The following is a 19,242-nucleotide window of genomic DNA, read 5'->3' on the forward strand; positions in this document are numbered from 1 at the left end:
GGGCCTGGCGGCCGCGGCGCTCAGCAGCACCCCCGGGGCCCCCCAGGCCAACCCCGCGCTCACCCTGGCCCTGCTCTGCACCCGCAAGCTGGGTGCGGGGCGCGCGGCCGTGCTGCTGCTGGCGCAGTGCTGCGGGGCTCTGCTGGCGGCGGCCGCCGCGCGCCTCGCGCTGCCGGAGGGCACCGGGCTCGTGCCCAGGGTGAGTGCCCCTGCGCCGTCCTTGTGCCCAGCCCTGCCCTCGGCCCTGTCCCCATTCCAGTTCTTGTCCCCATCTTTGTCCCTATTCCCATCCCCACCCTTATCCCTGTGCCCATCCTTGTCTCTTTTCCCATCCCCATCCCATGTCCCTGTCCCCACCCCACCCCACCCCCATCTCACCCCATCCCATCCCCATCCCCATCCCCATCCCAACCACATCCCAATCCCCCTCCCCATCCCATCCCCATCCCCATCCCCATCCCAACCACATCCCAATCCCCATCCCATCCCCATCCCCACCCCATCCCACCCCATCCCCATCCCCATCCCATCCATCCCCACCCCCATCCCATCCCCATCCCCCATCCCCATCCCATCCCCACCCCATCCCCATCCCACCCCATCCCACCCCATCCGCATCCCCATCCCCACCCCATCCCCATCCCATCCCCATCCCCACCCCATCCCACCCCATCCAATCCCACCCCATCCCCATCCCCATCCATCCCACCCCATCCCACCCCATCCCATCCAACCCATCCCATCCCATCTATCCCATCCCATCCCATCCATCCCACCCCATCCCACCCCATCCCATCCAACCCATCCCATCCCATCTATCCCATCCCCATCCCATCCCATCCCCATCCCCATCCCATCCCCATCCCGTCTCCACCCCATCCCATCCCCACCCCATCCCATCCCATCCCCATCCCACCCCATCCCACCCCAGCTCCAGCCGCTCTCCCCGGCTGTACCCGCAGGTGAGCGCTCAGGGCACGGCAGGACAGGCCCTGGCCTGGGAGACCTTGGCCACCATCCCATTGGCTTTGGCCACCTTCGCCTCCTCCTCCCGGGGCCCCCCCCATGGCGGGGGGGGCCTGGTCCTGGGCAGCGCCGTGGCCGCCGGTGCCTTGGCTGCGGTGAGGACCCCCCCGGCCCCCCCATCCAACGCGGGTGCTGGTGCCCCCCCCCCCTCCTGACCCCCCCCATCCCACAGGGACCGGTCTCGGGGGGCAGCTTGAACCCCGCGCGCTCACTGGGGCCGGCGCTTGTCACCGGGGTCTGGGACGATCATTGGGTGAGTTTGGGGTGTGCCCCCCCCCCGAGCCCCATGTGGGGACCCTCCCCGTGTCCATTCGCACCCCCTTGTCCCAGCTGCAGCCCCAGTTCGGGTCCTCCGGGTCCCTCCATCCCAGGGTGGGTCCCCCCAATCCTTTGGGAAGGGCTTCCCTGGTCCCCCCATCCCAAACGTGTGAGCCCCCCATGGAGCAGGTTCCTTCAATCCATCCCCTCCCTGTCCCCGTCCCTTTCCCCATCCCTGTCCTCATCCTCATCCCTTTCCCCCTCCTTGTCCTCATCCCTGTCCTCATCTCCATCCTCATCCCTGTCCCCATCCTTATCCCCCTCCCCATCCTCATCCCTGTCCCCCTCCTTATCCTCATCCCTGTCCCCCTCCTTATCCTTGTCCCGTCCCCATCCTCATCCCTGTCCCCCTCCTTGTCCTCATCCTTATCCCGTTCCCCATCCGCATCCCTGTCCCCATCCTTGTCCCCTCCCCATCCTTGTCCCGTCCCCATCCTCATCCCTGTCCCCCTCCTTGTCCTCATCCTTATCCCCCTCCCCATCCTCATCCCTGTCCCCATCCCAATCCAGTTCCCACCCCTATCCCTGTGGGTCCCTGTGCCCCCATCCCTTGCTCAGTACCCAGCAGCCCCCAACCCCACATCCCCTTATCCCTGGGGCACCCAACCCCTCATGTGCATCCCCCCCCTGCCCCATGTGTCCCCCCCCGACCCCTGTGTCCCCCCCCCCAGGTGTACTGGCTGGGGCCGGTGCTGGGCTCGCTGCTGGCCGGGCTCTGCCACGAATTCCTCCTGGCTCCCGGCGCTTCCCGGGACAAGCTCCGCTCCTGCCTGGCCTGCAGGGACGTGGCTCTGGTCGAGGCCACCAGCCCGGCCCCCTCCTCACCCCCCGCCCGCAGCCCCACAGCCTGAGCCCCCCATAGGAGTCGGGGCTCCTGGATCCCCTTTCCCCCGTTATTAAAGCTGGGGTTAGGTCCGACTGTTGCTATGGGGGGTGTGTGGGGTGTGTGTGTCTCAATGGGGCTGCAAGACCCCGATGCCCCCCCTCCCTTCCCATGCGGGTGCCCCCTCCCTGCGGCCCCATTGTTGGGGGGGGGGGGGGGCCGGGACCCCCCATCGCTGTCCCGTGCCGGGCGCTGAGCGCAGCAAAGCGCTTTGTGGCATCCTCTGCAGCCCCGGCAGATTCCGACGGGCGCCAATGGCCGCGCCGGGCTCTAATCCCCCCCCCGGGGGCCCGCTAAGCCGGGCTCAATCATCGCTCCCGCACACAACAGCGCCGGCCCCCCCCCCCCAAGTGTGGGGCAGGGGGAGGCTGCTCCCTGTATTGTGCTCCCACCCATCTATGGGGCAGCGTCGTGTGTTCCCCCCCATAGCAGCCCCATGGATGGACGGGGGGGGGGGGGGGTCCCCGCTATTGGGGGCGGGGGGGGATGTCCCTCTTTGTGTGTCACCGGGCAGCGAAGTGGTTAATGAAGGGGAAGGGGGGGGGGGGTGCGGGATCCGACCCCGGGGGCCGGCCCGAAGGGGCGGGCGGGGGGGGGGGGGGCTTATAAAGGTGTTTGCGGGCGGCCCCCGGGGAGGGGAGCGGGGCCGCAGGAGCGGGGCCAGGCAATGCGGGAGCTGCGCTCGTCCTCCTTCTGGAGGGCCGTCCTGGCCGAGTTCCTGGGCAGCCTCCTCTACACCCTGCTGGGGCTGGGGGCGTCCCTGCGCTGGGTGCCGGGCCCCCCCAATGTCCTGGGGGCTGCCCTGGCCTTCGGGCTGGCTCAAGCCACCCTAGTGCAGGCTCTGGGGCCGGTGAGCGGCGGCCACGTCAACCCCGCCGTTACCTTGGCTTTCCTCATGGCCTCGCAGCTCTCGGTGGCCCGGGCCGTGGGCTACCTCGTGGCACAGGTCCTGGGTGCGCTGGCCGGGGCCGGGGTGCTCTATGGGCTCACACCGGCCCCGGTCCGCGGCACCCTCGGGCTCAGCGCGGTGAGCGGGGCTCCCACAGGGGGTTTTAGGGGTGCCACGGGGATGTCATGGGGGGATTGAGGGGGGTAAAGGGGGGGGGTAGGGGGTCTGGGAGGTGCTTGGGGCTTTGGGGCTGTGGAAGGGGGGTTTAATGGGAATTGAGGTGTTCAGTGGGGGTTTAGGGGCTCTGGGAGGTGCTTGGGGCTTTGGGGTTGTGGAGGGGGGGGTTAATGGGAATTGAGGTGCTCAGTGGGGGTTACTGCAGGGTTTAGGGGCTCTGGGGTTGGGAGTGGTTGTAATGGGGGATTGAGATGCTTGGGGAGGCTGAATGGTGCTAATGGGGGGGTTAGGAGGTTTGGAGGTGTTTGGAGCTTTGGGAGGGGGTGCTGTATGGGGGGATTGAGATGCTGAACGGAGCTAATGGGGGTTAATGGGAGGTTTGGGGGGGTTCCGCGAAGTGCTTGGTGTGAGCAGGGCTTCGGGGTGCAGCGGGGCAAGGCGGTGCTGGGCTCTGCGGGGTGGTGCTGAGCCCCGTGCCCCCCGTTCCAGCTGCACCCGGGCGTGGGGCCGGGGCAGGGCACGGTGGTGGAGCTGCTCCTCACGGCGCAGTTCGTGCTCTGCGTCCTCGCCAGCTTCGACAACCGCCACGACGGGCGCCCGGGCTCGGCCGCGCTGCCCATCGGCTTCTCCCTCGCCCTCGGCCACCTCTTCGGGGTAAGAGCGGCCGCGGGGGGTCCCCGCCTCGGGGGGCAGCGGGGCCGGGTCCCGCACCCACCGCCGCGTCCCCCTCCCATCAGATGTATTACACGGGCGCCAGCATGAACCCGGCGCGCTCCTTTGCGCCCGCCGTCGTCACCCGCAACTTCACCAACCACTGGGTAAGCGCTGCGGGGGGGACCCCGCATCCTTCCAGCATCCCTCCCTCATCCCTCCCGCATCCCTCCCGCATCCCTCCCTCATCCCTCCCGCATCCCTCCCTCATCCCTCTCGCATCCGTCCCGCATCCTTCAGGCATCCCTCCCGCATCCCTCCCTCATCCCTCCCACATCCCTCTCGCATCCGTCCTGCATCCCTCCCGCATCCTTCCCGCATCCCTCCCGCATCCGTCCTGCATCCCTCTCGCATCCCTCCCGCATCCTTCCCGCATCCCTCCTGCATCCTTCCCGCATCCTTCCCTCATCCCTCCCTCATCCCTCCCGCATCGCTCCCTCATTTCTCCCGCATCCTTCCCACATCCTTCCCGCATCCCTCCCTCATCCCTCCCGCATCCTTCCCGCATCCGTCCTCCGCGACCCCCCCCGGTACCATTGCGCTGGGTAACGGGGTCCCCGGTGCCGGTGCCCACCCCGTGCCCCCCCACCCCGCACCTCCCGCAGGTGTTTTGGGCGGGCCCGGTGCTGGGCGCTGCGCTGGGCTCGGTGCTCTACGAGTTCGCGCTGTGCCCGCGGCCGCGCAGCCTGGCCGAGCGCTTGGCCGCCTTCAAGGGAGCTCCGCCCGTTACCGAGCCGCCTCCTTCGCCGCCGGCGGAGCCGCTGGAGCTGAAGACTCAGGGCTTGTAGGTCCCGGCCGCCCCGCCGCTTGGCTGCGTTGTGGTGCGTGTGTGTGCGGCGGGCGGCGGCGGGGCCCGGCCCCCGCGAACCGCCGCGGCGGGAGCGCTGTGTTCGGTGCATTAAACGGCAGCGTTTATTTTGGTAACCGGCAGTGCCCGGCGCCGGGGATGGAGACAGCGGGGATGGAGGGGAGCGGGGATGGAGGGGAGCGGGGATGGAGGGGAGAGGGGATGGAGGGGAACGGGGATGGAGACAGCGGGGATGGAGGGGAACGGGGATGGAGGGGAACGGGGATGGAGGGGAACGGGGATGGAGGGGAACGGGGATGGAGGGGAACGGGGATGGAGCGGAGCGGGGATGGAGGGGAGCGGGGATGGAGGGAGAGGGGATGGAGGGGAACGGGGGGAGAGGGGATGGAGGGGAACGGGGATGGAGGGGAGCGGGGATGGAGGGGAGCGGGGATGGAGGGGAGCGGGGATGGAGGGGAGCGGGGATGGAGGGGAGCGGGGGGAGACAGCGGGGATGGGGAGCGGGGATGGAGGGAACGGGGATGGAGGGGAGGGGAGCGGGGATGGAGGGGAACGGGGATGGAGGGGAACGGGGATGGAGGGGAACGGGGATGGAGGGGAACGGGGATGGAGGGGAACGGGGATGGAGGGGAGCGGGGATGGAGGGGAGCGGGGATGGAGAGGAGAGGGGATGGAGGGGACGGGGGGAGACAGCGGGGATGGAGGGGAGCGGGGATGGAGGGGAGCGGGGATGGAGGGGAACGGGGATGGAGGGGAGCGGGGATGGAGGGGAGCGGGGATGGGGGAATTGGGGACAGGGGAGTAACCCGGGATGAGGAGACCGGAAATGGGGGACACCAGGGATGGAGACAGCGGGGACGGGAGGACCGCGGATGGAGGGGACCGGGGAGGGGGGAACTGGAGATGGGGAGAACCGGGGATGCTGGGGACCAGCCCGAGCCCGCGTCGCCCCGGCAACCGCGCGGGGGCTGCCGGGAGGGGAGGCGCGGTCCTTTCCCGCGCCCGCGGTGGAGGTCCCCGCCCTGCGTCGCACTTAAAGGGGCAATGCCGCGCATGGGAGCTCCTCCCGTTTTGGGGGGCACCGCATCACTGTGGGAGCGGGGGAAAGGGTGGAATCGTTGCGAGGGGGGGGGGGCTGCGGGGCAGCGGTTACGCGGGAGGCCGGAGGTGGGGAGGGGGGTGTGGGCCCCACCGAGTGCCCAGGGCGGGAGTTGCCGCTTTAAGCCCGTGAGCGGGGCGGGGCCTCCCAGCGCGGGAACTGGGGCTGTTGCGCGGGGCCGCGGGAACGGGCCGGGATTGGCGGGAGCTGCGGTAGCGGCGGCCCCGGCCCCGGTTTTGGAGGTGTTTCGGGGGGGGGGGCGGAACCGGGGGGCGCTGAGCCCCGGGTCGCACAAGGTCCCCGTTACCGGCGCCGGTGCGCGGACGGGTGCGGGATGAACTGCGAGCTCCTGGCTACCTGCAGCGCTCTGGGCTACCTGGAAGGGGCCGTTTACCACCGGGAGCCCGACTGCCTGGGTACGGGGGTGCTCGGGGCGGCGGCGGGGCTCGGCGCGGCGCTGCGGGGCTCACGGCTCCGTGTGTCCCCGTTTAGAAAGCGTTAAGGACCTGATCCGGTACCTGCGCCACGAGGACGAGACCCGGGATGTGCGGCAGCAGCTCGGGGCGGCGCAGATCCTGCAGAACGATCTCCTGCCCATCCTGGTGCAGTACCCGCAGGACAAGGTCCTGTTCGATGCCCTGGTCAGGTATAGGGGGTGCGGTTGTTGGGGGGGGGGTTCGGGTGGTGCCGTAGGGCTCCCCCCATGGAGCAGCGTTGCCCCCTCGCAGGCTGATGGTGAACCTGACGCAGCCGGCGCTGCTCTGCTTCGGCAAAGTCCCTGCGGATGCCGGCTCCCGGCACCACTTCCTGCAGGTCGGGACTTACCTCCAGGCCTATAAAGAGGTGAGTCTGAACCCCCCCATTGGGCTGGGGGCTCTGTTTGTGCCCCCCTCGCTCACACAGGGCTCTCTGCAGGCGTTTGCCAGTGAGAAGGTGTTTGGGGTGCTCAGTGAGAAGCTCTATGACCTCCTGCAGCTCGTGAGTGCCATGGCCCTGCATGGGCTCCATCCCTGTGGGTGCTGCGGGAACCCCTCTTCACTCCATCCCTGTGGGTGCTGCGGGGACCCCTCCCGGCTTCATCCCTGTGGGTGCTGTGGGGACCCTTCCTGGCTCCATTCCTGTGGGTGCTATGGGGACCCCTCCTGGCTCCATCCCCGTGGGTGCTGCGGGGACCCTTCCCACCTCCATCCCTGTGGGTGCTATGGGAACCTCTCACAGCCCCATCCCCGTGGGTGCTGCGGGGACCCCTCCCGGCTCCATCCCTGTGGGTGCTGCGGGGACCCCTCCCGGCTCCATCCCTGTGGGTGCTGTGGGGACCCCTCCCGGCTCCATCCCTGTGGGTGCTGCGGGGACCCCTCCCAGCTCCATCCCTGTGGGTGCTGCGGGGACCCCTCCCGGCTCCATCCCTGTGGGTGCTACGGGGACCCCTCCCGGCTCCATCCCTGTGGGTGCTGCGGGGACCCCTCCCGGCTCCATCCCTGTGGGTGCTACGGGGACCCCTCCCGGCTCCATCCCTGTGGGTGCTGCGGGGACCCCTCCCGGCTCCATCCCTGTGGGTGCTGCGGGGACCCCTCCTGGCTCCATCCCTGTGGGTGCTATGGGAACCTCTCCTGGCCCCATCCCCGCGGGTGCTGCGGGGACCCTTCACGGCCCCATCCCCGCAGGACTGGGAGCAGCGGCAGGAGGAGGACACGCTGCTCATCGAGAGGATCCTGCTCCTGGTGCGCAATGTCCTGCACGTCCCCCTGGACCCCACCGAGGAGCAGGTACCCGACGGGACCCTTCACCGCGCGCGGCAGCTCTGGGGCCATCGTGGGGGTGCTGAGCCCCCCTTTTCCGTCTCCCCCAGCGCGTGGACGGCGACGCCACCGTGCACGACCGGGTGCTGTGGGCGCTGCACATCAGCGGCATGGACGATCTGCTCAAGTTCCTGGCCAGCGCCCAGACGGAGCAGCAATGGGCGCTGCACGTCCTGGAGATCATCTCCCTCATGTTCCGTGACCAGGCGAGTGGGGCGGGGGCCGGTGGGGCAGGGACCCCCATGGACCGCCCCCTCCATCCCATAGCGCTGATGATGCTGCCCGCAGAGCCCGGAGGACCTGGCGGTGCTGGGGCAGGGCCAGGCGGGTGCTGAGCACAGGGAGGACACGCGGGAGCTGCAGAGCCTGCGGCAGCGGGAGCTGGCGGAGAAGAGGAGCCGGGCGCTGCAGCGCCCGTACAGGTGAGGGCAGGGGGGGGCTGGCAGCACCGGGATCCCCATGGTGGGGTCCGCACCGCTCACCCCACATCCCGTCCCCCCACTTTGCTCCAGGCACTCCCGGTTCGGCGGCTCCTACGTCCTGCAGGGCCTGAAGGCGATCGGGGACCGGGACGTGGTGTTCCATAAGGGGCTGCACCACGTGAGCACGGGGATGGGGATGCGGTGGTGGTGGTGGTGGTGGTGATGCCAGCCGGGTCCGAGCGCGGTGCCGTGCCCGCAGCTGAAGAGCTACAGCCACGACCTGGGCAAGGAGCCGCGGCGCGTGCCCCGGCGGCGCCAGGCAGCCCCCGAGGCCGAGGCTCCGCACCGCTCCGCGCGCAACGTCCGCCTCTTCCTGCGCCGCTTCTGCCAGGACTTCCTGGAGGGCTGCTACAACCGCCTCATGCTGCTGGTGAAGGTGAGGGGGCGGCCGTGGGGCTGGGACCCACGGGGCTGTGTGTCCGTATCCCCCCCCCGCCCCGCTGAGCCCCACGGGCTGCGCCCCACAGGACCACTTGGTGCGGGAGAAGGCTCAGCAGCACGATGAGACCTATTACCTGTGGGCTTGCGCCTTCTTCATGGCCTTCAACCGGCACCGCGGCTTCCGCCCGGAGCTGGTGTCCGAGACCGTGGGCGTCCGCGCCTTCCACTTCATCGAGCAGAACCTCACCACCTACTACGAGATGGCGCTGATGGACAAGAAGGAGGCCGTGACCTGGGCACGCAGGTGGGGGCTTGGGGTTTGCCCCGTCGCCGGTTGGATGGGGCTCGGAGCCTCCTGCTCCGATGGATGGGGTCCCCGTTGGGACTGGATGAGCTTTGGGGTCCTGCCCACCGCCTTCCTCCTCAGGATGCACTTGGCTCTCAAGGCGTACCAGGAGCTGCTGCGCACGGTGCAGGAGATGGACCGGTCCCCGGAGCCGGCGGTGCGGGACAGCAGCCAGGTCATCAAGAGTGAGTCCCATTGTCCCGTTGCATCCGTCCCATGTTGGGGATTCCCATTCCACCTCCTTCCTCCTCCTCCTCCCCAGGCAACATCTTCTACCTGATGGAATACCGGGAGCTCTTCCTCACGCTCTTCCGCAAGTTTGACGAGACCAAGCAGCCGCGCAGCTTCCTGCGGGACCTGGTGGAGACGGCGCATCTCTTCCTGCGCATGCTGGAGCGCTTCTGCCGCGGCCGCGCCAGCCTCGTGGTGCAGGTTGGGATGGGGAGCGCCCCACCGGGGGGGCCCTATGGGGCTCACAGCTCCTCCTCACCCCGTCCTTGGTCCCCTATAGAGCAAGCGTGTGCGGAGGAAGAAGCAGCCCCGCGCGCCCGCAGCCGCAGCCCCGCAGCCGCCCAGCGCCGAGGAGCTGCAGGAGCTGTGGGCAGGGCTGGCCCCACAGCTTCAGGCCTGTCTGCAGGTAGGGGATGGCTCCAGCCCCATAGCAGGGAAATTGGGGGGGGGGGGGTTGCTGTGGGGCACAAGGTGACAGTGTCCTGCATAGGGCGAGGTGCCCCTCCCCGAGGACGTGGTGCCCTTCGATGCTGCGTCGGAGACGCCGGTGGAGGAGCAACGCGCCGAGGCCCTGCTGCGGATCCAGGGGTGCCTGCGGGATGCTCGGGTCCCCCAGGCCCTGCAGCTGCTCCGCTCTGCCCGGTACCGGCACCATCCCCATCCCGCACCCGGTGCATGGACACGGTGACAGCCGTGACGGGCATTCCTGGTGCATGGACACGGTGATAGCCATGATGGGCATTCCCGGTGCATGGATATGGTGATAGCCATGATGGGCATTCCCAGTGCATGGATATGGTGATAACCGTGACGGGCATTCCCGGTGCATGGACACGGTGACAGCCGTGATGGGCATTCCCAGTGCATGGATATGGTGATAGCCGTGACGGGCATTCCCGGTGCATGGATATGGTGATAGCCGTGACGGGCATTCCCGGTGCATGGATATGGTGATAACCGTGACGGGCATTCCCGGTGCATGGACACGGTGATAGCCGTGACGGGCATTCCCGGTGCATGGACACGGTGACAGCCGTGACGGGCATTCCCGGTGCATGGATATGGTGATAGCCGTGATGGGCATTCCCGGTGCATGGAAACGGTGATAGCCATGATGGGCATTCCCGGTGCATGGACACGGTGATAGCCGTGATGGGCATTCCCGGTGCATGGACACGGTGACAGCCGTGACGGGCATTCCCGGTGCATGGACACGGTGACAGCCGTGACGGGCATTCCTGGTGCATGGATATGGTGATAGCCGTGATGGGCATTCCCGGTGCATGGATATGGTGATAGCCGTGATGGGCATTCCCGGTGCATGGACACGGTGATAGCCATGATGGGCATTCCCGGTGCATGGATATGGTGATAGCCATGATGGGCATTCCCGGTGCATGGATATGGTGATAGCCATGATGGGCATTCCCAGTGCATGGACATGGTGATAGCCGTGATGGGCATTCCCGGTGCATGGATATGGTGATAGCCGTGATGGGCATTCCCGGTGCATGGATATGGTGATAGCCATGATGGGCATTCCCGGTGCATGGATATGGTGATAGCCATGATGGGCATTCCCGGTGCATGGATATGGTGATAGCCATGATGGGCATTCCCGGTGCATGGACACGGTGACAGCCATGACGGGCATTCCCGGTGCATGGATATGGTGATAACCGTGACGGGCATTCCCGGTGCATGGACACGGTGACAGCCGTGATGGGCATTCCCGGTGCATGGATACGGTGATAGCCGTGACGGGCATTCCCGGTGCATGGATATGGTGATAGCCATGACGGGCATTCCCGGTGCATGGACATGGTGATAGCCATGATGGGCATTCCCGGTGCATGGATATGGTGATAACCGTGATGGGCATTCCCGGTGCATGGACACGGTGCCAGCCTCTCCCTATCCCTCCATAGGGATGTGTGGCCCGAAGGGGATGTGTTCGGACCCCCCAGTGCGGGCCCCCCCGAGGAGACCCAGCTGCTCCAGGACATCCTCTTTGCTCCTCTGCCCCGTGAGTCCACGGCCCCGGCAATGGGGGGGGCTCTGGTTTGGGGCTGCTCCAGCCCCTCAGCACTGTCCCATTGCGCACCAACCGGACTGAGGAGCCGCGCGCCTGCTGCACAACGCCTGGCCCTGAAGCGGTGAGAGGGGGCTCTGGGGCTGAGGGGGGGTGATTCCCCATTGACCGCATCGGCCCCACTCACCGGCGCTATGGGGATAGGTTCGCCTGTGCCCCCGTGGTGCGGGCGCTGGTGCTGCTGCTGCGGGGGTACCCCCGCAACAGCGCCCGCACCAACCACTGCGCCGCGCGCCTGCTGCACCGCCTGGCCCGCGACCTGCGCATGGAGCCGCTGCTCTTCCAGCTCTCCCTCTTCGCCCTCTTCAACCGGCTCCTGCACGACCCCGCCGCCGGCGCGCACCAGGTCCGATGGGTCCCGCTTCCGTGGGTCCCGCTTCCGTGGGTCCCGCTTCCGTGGGTCCCGCTTCTGCGCCCCCGCCTTCCCAGGGGAGGATCCGGGTCCCCAGTGTCCCCCAGCTCCGCTGTCGCCCGCAGGAGCTCGTGGCCTTGGCCAAGTTCATCCTGGGCAAGTTCTTCGCGCTGGCGGCCACCAACAAGAAGGCGTTCGTGGAGCTGCTCTTCTGGAAGAGCCCTGCGGCCGCCCGCGAGATGACCGAGGGCTACGGCTCCCTGCGGGAGGGAGAGGGGTGAGCGGGGCTGGCGATGGGGCTGCTGCCCTCCCTCCCCTCCCTTTATGCCTCCTATCGCATGCTGTCGTCTCCTATCGCGTCCTGTTGTACCCTACTGCATCCTCTTGCGTCCTATCACATCCTGTTGTCTCTTGTTGCATTCTATCGCATTCTGTCACATCCTATTGCATTCTATCACTCCCTATCACACCCTATCGCATCCTATCACATTCTATCGCATCCTATCACATTCTATCGCACCCTATCGCACCCTATCGCACCCTATCGCACCCTATCGCACCCTATCGCATCCTATCGCACCCTATCACATTCTATCGCATTCTATCGCATCTTATCACACCCTATCGCACCCTATCGCACCCTATCGCACCCTATCGCACCCTATCGCACCCTATATCGCTCCCGTTACCTCCCTCACCTCTTCTCTGTCTCTGCCCAGGGCTGGCAGGAGCCGGGCCCCCCCCTGGACCCCGCAGGAGGAGCAGGAGCTGCGGGAGCTCTATTGGAAGTACAGGGAGGTGGAAGGTACCGGGGCTGGGGTTGGGGGGCGCCGGGGGACCCGCGCTGGGGGGGGGGGTTCCGGGGGCTCCATCCCTGTCCCCTGTGGTCCCGCAGGCTTGGACGTGGCCGGAGCCATCCTGGCGCAGCTCCCGGCGCCCGGGCGCACCCGCAGGCACCTGGTGAAGCACTTGGTGCGCTTGGGGCTCATCGGCAGCGCCCGCGACCTCCCGCGGCAGAGGTGGGTCCGGGACCCCCACAACGGGGGCACAACCGGGGCGGCCGCTGAGCCCCGGGGCTGGGGCTGACCCCATGTGTGCCCCCCCCCAAGGAAGGGCACCCACATCGTGCTGTGGACGCAGGAGCAGGAGGAGGAGCTGGCGCGGCTCTTTGAGGAGTTCCGGGGCTCGGATGGTGAGGGGGCAGCCCCCGTTGTCCCTCATTGTTTCCCCGTTATCCTTCTCGTTCCCTGTTATTCCCCCCCGTTATTCCTCCCTTATTCCCCTGTTATTTCCCCCATTATTCCGCCCGTTATCCCCCATTATTTCCCTCTGTTATCCCCCTCTTATTCCCCCCCATGATCCCCCATTTTCCCCTTCGTTATCCCCCATTTTCTCTTCCTTTATCCCCGATTATTTCTTGGTTATTTCCCATAATTTTCCCATTATTTCCCCCATTATAACCCATGTTATTCCCCATTATTTCTCCCGTTATCCCTCTGTTGTCCCCCATTATTTCCCTCTGTTATCCCCCTCTTGCCCCCCATTTTTCCCTTCGTTATCCCCCATTTTCTCTTCCTTTATCCCCAGTTATTTCTTGGTTATTCCCCATAATTTTCCCATTATTTCCCCCATTATAACCCATGTTATCCCCCATTATTTCTCCCGTTATCCCTCTGTTATCCCCCTCTGTTATCCCCCTCTGTTATCCCCCTCTGTTATCCCCCTCTGTTATCCCCCTCTTATTGCCCCCCATGATCCCCCATTTTTCCCTTCGTTATCCCCCATTTTCTCTTCCTTTATCCCCGATTATTTCTTGGTTATTCCCCATAATTTTCCCATTATTTCCCCCATTATAACCCATGTTATCCCCCATTATTTCTCCCATTATCCCTCTGTTATCCCCCATTATTTCCCTCTGTTATCCCCCTCTTATTGCCCCCCATTTTCCCCTTCGTTATCCCCCATTTTCTCTTCCTTTATTCCCAATTATTTCTTGGTTATTCCCCATAATTTTCCCATTTTTCCCCATTATAACCCATGTTATCCCCCATTATTTCTCCCGTTATCCCCCCCCATTATTTCCCCGTTACCCCTCATTGTCCCCCTCCTGTTTCCCCCCCATGCCCTCATCATTGCCCCCCCGCAGACGTGCTGGGCCGCATCCTGCAGCACCTCACGGCGCGGCGCTCGCGGGCGCGGGTCGTGGACAAGCTGCTGGCGCTGGGGCTGGTGGCGACGCGCGCCGAGCTCTACAAGAGGCGCCGGAGGAAGGGCCAGGGCCCTGCACCGGGACCGGTACCATGGGGGGGGTGGTGCTGGAGCCGGGGGGGGGGGGCCCAGTGGGTGCTGCCCCATCACAGGCACCCAAACCCCCCCCCCCGGTCCCCATAGGGAGCCCCGGCAGCGCTGGCCCAGGACAGCTCCGAGGATGGGGACAGCGAGGAGGAGGATGAAGAAGATGAAGACCCCATGGAGGGGGCTGAGGAAGGGGCTGGGCAGGGCCTGGCGCAGCGGCTGCAGCAGGAAGGTGGGTTCGGGGCTCAGAACCCCCCCGGTCGGGCTCTGCTTGGCTGCGGGGCCGCATCCTGCATCACCCATCGCTGTCCCGCAGGCCTGGCCGGGCCCCTGCGCTGGCTCCAGAGCTGCCTGCGGAGGACGGCGGGGGACCGGGAGGAGGATGGTGAGTGGGGGGGACGGGACGGGATGGGACCGGCAGCGGCTGGGGGGGCCCGGGGCTCGCTCCGGTGCTCACCGGGCTCCCGGGGCTCAGGCACCTCCCACCCGGTGCCGCTGGTGCCGCTCTCGGAGGAGAACGAGGACGCGATGGAGAACCGGCGCTTCCAGGCCCTGCTGCGGCGGCTGGGGCTGCGGCCCCCCGAGAGCGAGCAGGTGAGGGACCGGGCCCCACACTGGTCCCCATCCCGGTCCCCATCCTTGTCTCCATCCTTGTCTCCATCCCCATCCCAGTCCCACTTCCCCTTCCCATCCTGCTTCCCATTCCTGTCCCTGTCTCCATCCTTGTCTCCATCCCCATCCCAATCCCACTTCCCCTTCCCATCCTGCTTCCCATCCCTGTCCCTGTTCCCTTCCCTGTCTCCATCCTTGTCTCCGTCCCTATCCCAGTCCCACTTCCCCTTCCCATCCTGCTTCCCATTCCTGTCCCTGTTCCCTTCCCTGTCACCATCCTTGTCTCCATCCCCATCCCAGTCCCACTTCCCCTTCCCATCCTGCTTCCCATCCCTGTCCCTGTTCCCTTCCCTGTCTCCATCCTTGTCTCCATCCCCATCCCAGTCCCACTTCCCCTTCCCATCCTGCTTCCCATCCCTGTCCCTGTTCCCTTCCCTGTCTCCATCCTTGTCTCTGTCCCCATCCCAGTCCCACTTTCCCTTCCCATCCCTGTCCCTATGCTTGTTCCCAATCCTCTCCCTTCCTTGTCTCCATCCTCATCCCAGTCCTGCTTTCCATTCTCATCCCAGGTCCCATCCCTGTCCCTGGTCCCATCCACGTTCCCATTCCCATCCCCATCTCTGTCCCCTCCTTGTCTCCATCCCCATCCCGGTTCCCATCCCCTGCTCGCGTCCTCTCCCTGCACCCTCTCCCCTCTCCACCCAGGAAACCTTCTGGCGCATCCCGGCTGCGCTCACCCCACGGCTGCTCCGCCGGGCGGCCGCCTCCATCACCCACCACGGCCCCGACCCCTCGGGGTCCCCCCGGGAGCTGCCGGAGCCACCCCAGTGCCCGCAGGACCCTGACCCAGGTAAGGCCTTGGAGCGCTTGGAGGCGATGCTCTGCAAGCCCTTCCCCACCCCATTGATTCCATGGCTCTTGTGCCCAGCAGCATCACCGCAGCCGCCGGATTCGGAGAGGTGAGAACTGGTCCCATCCCCACACCGGGGGGCCCTGAGCCGGTCCCTGAGCCCTGTCCCCACCACCGCAGTGAGGAGCCTGACCCCAGCCCCGTGCAGCCCCACACCAAGAGGCAACGGGACCTCGACAGCGAGGACGAGGCCTCCGGCAGCTCCGGTGGGTCCAGCCTGGCGCTGGGAGACAGTGGGGGGGGGTCATGGGTGCCCCTGTCCCCGCACCCCTGGATTGGGTGCTCAGCCCCTTCCCTGCTCCATTCAGCCCCAGCGCTGCCCCCCGAGGATGAGGAGCTGCAGCCCCTGGGGAGGAGGAAGCGCATCCGGTGCGTGGAAGAGGAGGAAGAGGAGGAAGACTGAGGCTCCCCATGGGCTGTTTCACACAGGTTTTAAGGGTGCTGTGGAAGCACCTTTCCCCCCTTGTCCTGGTCTCTCCATTTCCTTGTTTTATCCCCAGATCCCTGTTTCCCCATGGATTTTGTTACTTCCTGGGGTGTTTTTTCCCCGACCTCATTAAACTCTGTAACTGTTCAATAAATCAATGCCGTTCTTGGCCTCCTCTGCTCTGTGGGGCTGGGGCTGGGGTCCTGCCCGTGCACACTGCCCTGTCCCTGCCCCAGGGCCAAGCCCCACGTGTCGCAACAGCCCCTGATAACAGCAGCTATAAAGGGGCCGCAGGGGCTGCGCCCGCAGCCACAGCACTGGGACGGGGCAGGGACCACCGGTGAGTGGGTGAGCCGGGGATGGGGGGTCCTGGGGGGCCGTGGTTATCCCATGGGGGGGGCCGTGGTTATCCCATGGGGGGGGCTGTGGTTATACCCTAGGGGCCATGGTTATGCCATGGGGGGCTGTGGTTATCCCATAGGGGGCTGTGGTTATACCATGGGGGGCTGTGGTTATCCCATAGGGGGCTGTGGTTATACCCTAGGGGCTGTGGTTATCCCATGGGGGGCCCGTGGTTATACCCTAGGGGCTGTGGTTATGCCATGGGGGGCCGTGGTTATGCCATGGGGGGCTGTGGTTATACCCTAGGGGCCATGGTTATCCCATGGGGGGCTGTGGTTATACCCTAGGGGCCGTGGTTATGCCATGGGGGGCAGCTGTGGTTATACCATAGGGGGCCTTGGTTATACCCTAGGGGCTGTGGTTATCCCATGGGGGGGGCCGTGGTTATACCCTAGGGGCCATGGTTATGCCATGGGGGTTAACAGCTCTCTGCCCCTTCCATAGGCGATCCCGGAGCTGCGCCATGCCCGGGGCTCTGCTCTTCCTCCTCCTCCTCCTCCCGGGGTCCGTGCCCACGGCGCTGGGTGCCGGCCCCGGTGCCTCGGCGCTGCTGGCGGAGCTGGCGCAGCAGAAGCCGTCCGAGCCCGTGCGGGACCGCTCGTTCCCGTGCGGGTCCCTGCTCCCCGCAGCCCTGCCCGGCTTCCCCTCGCTCCCGGCGCTGCCGAGGGCTCTGGTCCGCGCCGCCATGGCCCTGGCGCTCAGCGCCGCCGCCTGCAGCCCGGAGGCTGAAGCCGAGGTGCGGGGCTTGATGCGGGAGCTGGGTCCGGCCGCGGCCGCTGCGCTGCTGCGGGGTCTGGCGCGGCTGCGGCGGGACCCGGCTCCCGAGGCCGTGGCCCAGGTCCTGCTCCGCCTGGCTCAGCCCTGCGCGCCCGGTGCCGCCGCATCCCGGAGCATCGCGGGGCCGCGCTGCAGCGGGGCCGTGCGGAGGCAGCGCGGGGCTGACGATGCCTGCGCCCCGCCGGGGGAGCGGGAGGCGCACGGGGTGCTGGAGTGGGTGCCGGGCGTCAGCGCCTTCTACAACCTGGGCACCAGCGTTTACTTCGCCTTCCAGGGCTGCGAGGCCCTGGCGTCCAGACGGGCGCTGCAGGCGGCCGAGGACCTGGGCTACGCCAGCCTGGCCGCGATCGCCGCTGCCGCCGGCGGCCCCGTGGCGCTGGGGGTGCAGATGGGGCTGCAGCCGGGGCTCAAGGCCGGCGTGCGGGCGCTCATCGCCTACTTCACCTCGGAGGGGGAGCCCCCGACGGTGCCCAGCGCCCACAGCGGCCCCGTGCTCGTGGTGTGAATAAAGCCCCCGGGGCTGGCTCCGTGTCCCTTGGCTGCGCTCGGATCGATGTGGGGCCGCCCTGCCCCGGGACGCGGGGACCTTGGCCCCTCGGGGCGGCCTTGTCAGAGCCACGTGGTGGCAGCCGGCCTGGCCCCGTCACTGTCCCCAGGGCTCCCCCTCCGTGTCCCTGTCGCAATTCCTTGGCCTCCTGCTTCTTTGTCCCCCATCCCTATCCCCATGTCCTTATCCCTATGTCCCCCATCCCTATCCCCATGTCCTTATCCCTATGTCCCCCATCCCTATCCCCAAGTCCTTATCCCTCTGTCCCCCATCCCTATCCCCATGTCCTTCTCCCTATGTCCCCCATCCCTATCCCCATGTCCCTATGTCCACATGTCCTTATCCCTATGTCCTTATCCCTATGTCCCCCATCCCTATCCCCATATCCTTGTCCCCATGTCCTTATCCCTATGTCCCCCATCCCTATTCCCATACCCCTGTCCTCATGTCCCTATCCCTATGTCCCCCATCCCTATTCCCATATCCCTGTCCCTATGTCCTTATCCCTATGTCCCCCTTCCTGTCCCAGTCCCCCCATTCCATGTCCCCCTATTCCATGTCCCTGCCTGCATGTCCTTATCCCTGTGTCCCCCATCCTTATCCCCATATCCTTGTCCCTATGTCCCCCATCCCTGTCCCAGTACCCTATTCCATATCCCAGTCCCCATATCCCTGTCCCCATGTCCTTATCCCTATGTCCCCCATATCCCTATCCCCATGTCCTTATCCCTCTGTCCCCCATCCCTATATCCCTGTCCCCATGTCCTTACCCCTCTGTCCCCCATCCCTATCCCCATGTCCTTATCCCTCTGTCCCCCATCCCTATCCCCATGTCCTTATCCCTCTGTCCCCCATCCCTATCCCCATATCCCTATCCCCATGTCCTTATCCCTATGTCCCCCATCCCTATCCCCATGTCCTTATCCCTCTGTCCCCCATCCCTATCCCCATATCCCTGTCCCCAGTCCCCCCATTCCATGTCCCCCATTCCCCATATCCCTGTCCTGCATGTCCTTATCCCTGTGTCCCCCATCCTTAGCCCCATATCCTTGTCCCTATGTCCCCCATCCCTGTCCCAGTACCCTATTCCATATCCCAGTCCCCATATCCCTGTCCCCATGTCCTTATCCCTATCCCTGTCCCCCATCCCTATCCCCATATCCCTGTCCCCATGTCCTTATCCCTGTGTCCCTATCCCCATATCCCTGTCCCCATGTCCTTATCCCTGTGTCCCCCATCCCTATCCCCATGTCCTTATCCCTGTGTCCCCCATCCCTATCCCCATATCCCTGTCCCCATGTCCTTATCCCTGTGTCCCCCATCCCTATCCCCATATCCCTGTCCCCATGTCCTTATCCCTCTGTCCCCCATCCCTATCCCCATGTCCTTATCCCTGTGTCCCCCATCCCTATCCCCATATCCCTGTCCCCATGTCCTTATCCCTGTGTCCCCCATCCCTATCCCCATATCCCTGTCCCCATGTCCTTACCCCTCTGTCCCCCATCCCTATCCCCATATCCCTATCCCCATGTCCTTATCCCTGTGTCCCCCATCCCTGTCCCCATGTCCTTATCCCTGTGTTCCCCCATCCCTATCCCCTTGTCCTTACCCCTCTTTCCCCCATCCCTATCCCCATGTCCTTACCCCTCTGTCCCCCATCCCTATCCCCATGTCCTTA

The 19,242-nt window shown here is 66.1% G+C and overlaps 4 protein-coding genes across 4 annotated transcripts; all 4 read left to right on the plus strand.

The window, feature by feature from the left end:
* Nucleotides 1-4: 4 nt before the first annotated feature.
* LOC134157671 (aquaporin-4-like) lies at nt 5-2,196 on the plus strand (the record flags this gene model as incomplete). The annotated part of the gene is made up of 4 exons (XM_062606874.1): nt 5-199; nt 963-1,121; nt 1,199-1,279; nt 2,016-2,196. Coding segments are annotated over 4 exons (615 nt in total), but the record flags the coding sequence as incomplete, so codon positions are not given.
* A 632-nt stretch (nt 2,197-2,828) lies between these two features.
* LOC134157672 (lens fiber major intrinsic protein) lies at nt 2,829-4,928 on the plus strand. Its single transcript, XM_062606875.1, has 4 exons — nt 2,829-3,254; nt 3,783-3,947; nt 4,031-4,111; nt 4,610-4,928. The coding sequence occupies exons 1-4, from the start codon at nt 2,895-2,897 to the stop codon at nt 4,790-4,792; spliced, it is 789 nt and encodes a 262-aa protein (XP_062462859.1). The 5' UTR covers nt 2,829-2,894; the 3' UTR covers nt 4,793-4,928.
* Nucleotides 4,929-6,170: 1,242 nt separating this feature from the next.
* Nucleotides 6,171-15,908, plus strand: TIMELESS (timeless circadian regulator). The gene is given in 28 exon segments (XM_062606873.1): nt 6,171-6,327; nt 6,404-6,557; nt 6,640-6,754; nt 6,827-6,889; nt 7,576-7,677; nt 7,761-7,916; nt 7,999-8,132; nt 8,223-8,310; nt 8,392-8,568; nt 8,660-8,877; nt 9,001-9,104; nt 9,182-9,351; nt 9,431-9,556; nt 9,641-9,792; nt 11,079-11,180; nt 11,312-11,588; nt 11,720-11,871; nt 12,314-12,399; nt 12,490-12,613; nt 12,704-12,786; nt 13,741-13,889; nt 13,986-14,121; nt 14,206-14,274; nt 14,365-14,483; nt 15,207-15,351; nt 15,430-15,460; nt 15,532-15,617; nt 15,720-15,908. Coding segments are annotated over 28 exon segments (3,495 nt in total). The 5' UTR covers nt 6,171-6,245; the 3' UTR covers nt 15,815-15,908.
* A 182-nt stretch (nt 15,909-16,090) lies between these two features.
* Nucleotides 16,091-17,532, plus strand: APOF (apolipoprotein F). Its single transcript, XM_062606872.1, has 2 exons — nt 16,091-16,178; nt 16,685-17,532. Exon 2 carries the CDS (start codon nt 16,704-16,706, stop codon nt 17,520-17,522), a length of 819 nt encoding a protein of 272 aa, XP_062462856.1. The 5' UTR covers nt 16,091-16,178; nt 16,685-16,703; the 3' UTR covers nt 17,523-17,532.
* The last annotated feature ends 1,710 nt before the right edge of the window (nt 17,533-19,242 follow it).

The sequence above is a fragment of the Pezoporus occidentalis genome, unplaced genomic scaffold, assembly GCF_034315485.1.
Source record: "Pezoporus occidentalis ecotype Australia unplaced genomic scaffold, CSIRO_AGI_Poc_V1 ctg984, whole genome shotgun sequence".
Lineage (NCBI taxonomy): Eukaryota > Metazoa > Chordata > Aves > Psittaciformes > Psittacidae > Pezoporus > Pezoporus occidentalis.

Excerpts from the sequence above, each read along its gene's own strand:
- LOC134157672 (XM_062606875.1), top strand. The coding sequence starts at position 2,895 with ATGCGGGAGCTGCGCTCGTCCTCCTTCTGGAGGGCCGTCCTGGCCGAG. Across the intron at positions 3,255-3,782 it reads GCACCCTCGGGCTCAGCGCG|CTGCACCCGGGCGTGGGGCC; the intron begins GTGAGCGGGGCT and ends CCCCCGTTCCAG. Across the intron at positions 3,948-4,030 it reads CCCTCGGCCACCTCTTCGGG|ATGTATTACACGGGCGCCAG; the intron begins GTAAGAGCGGCC and ends CCCTCCCATCAG.
- APOF (XM_062606872.1), top strand. The coding sequence starts at position 16,704 with ATGCCCGGGGCTCTGCTCTTCCTCCTCCTCCTCCTCCCGGGGTCCGTG.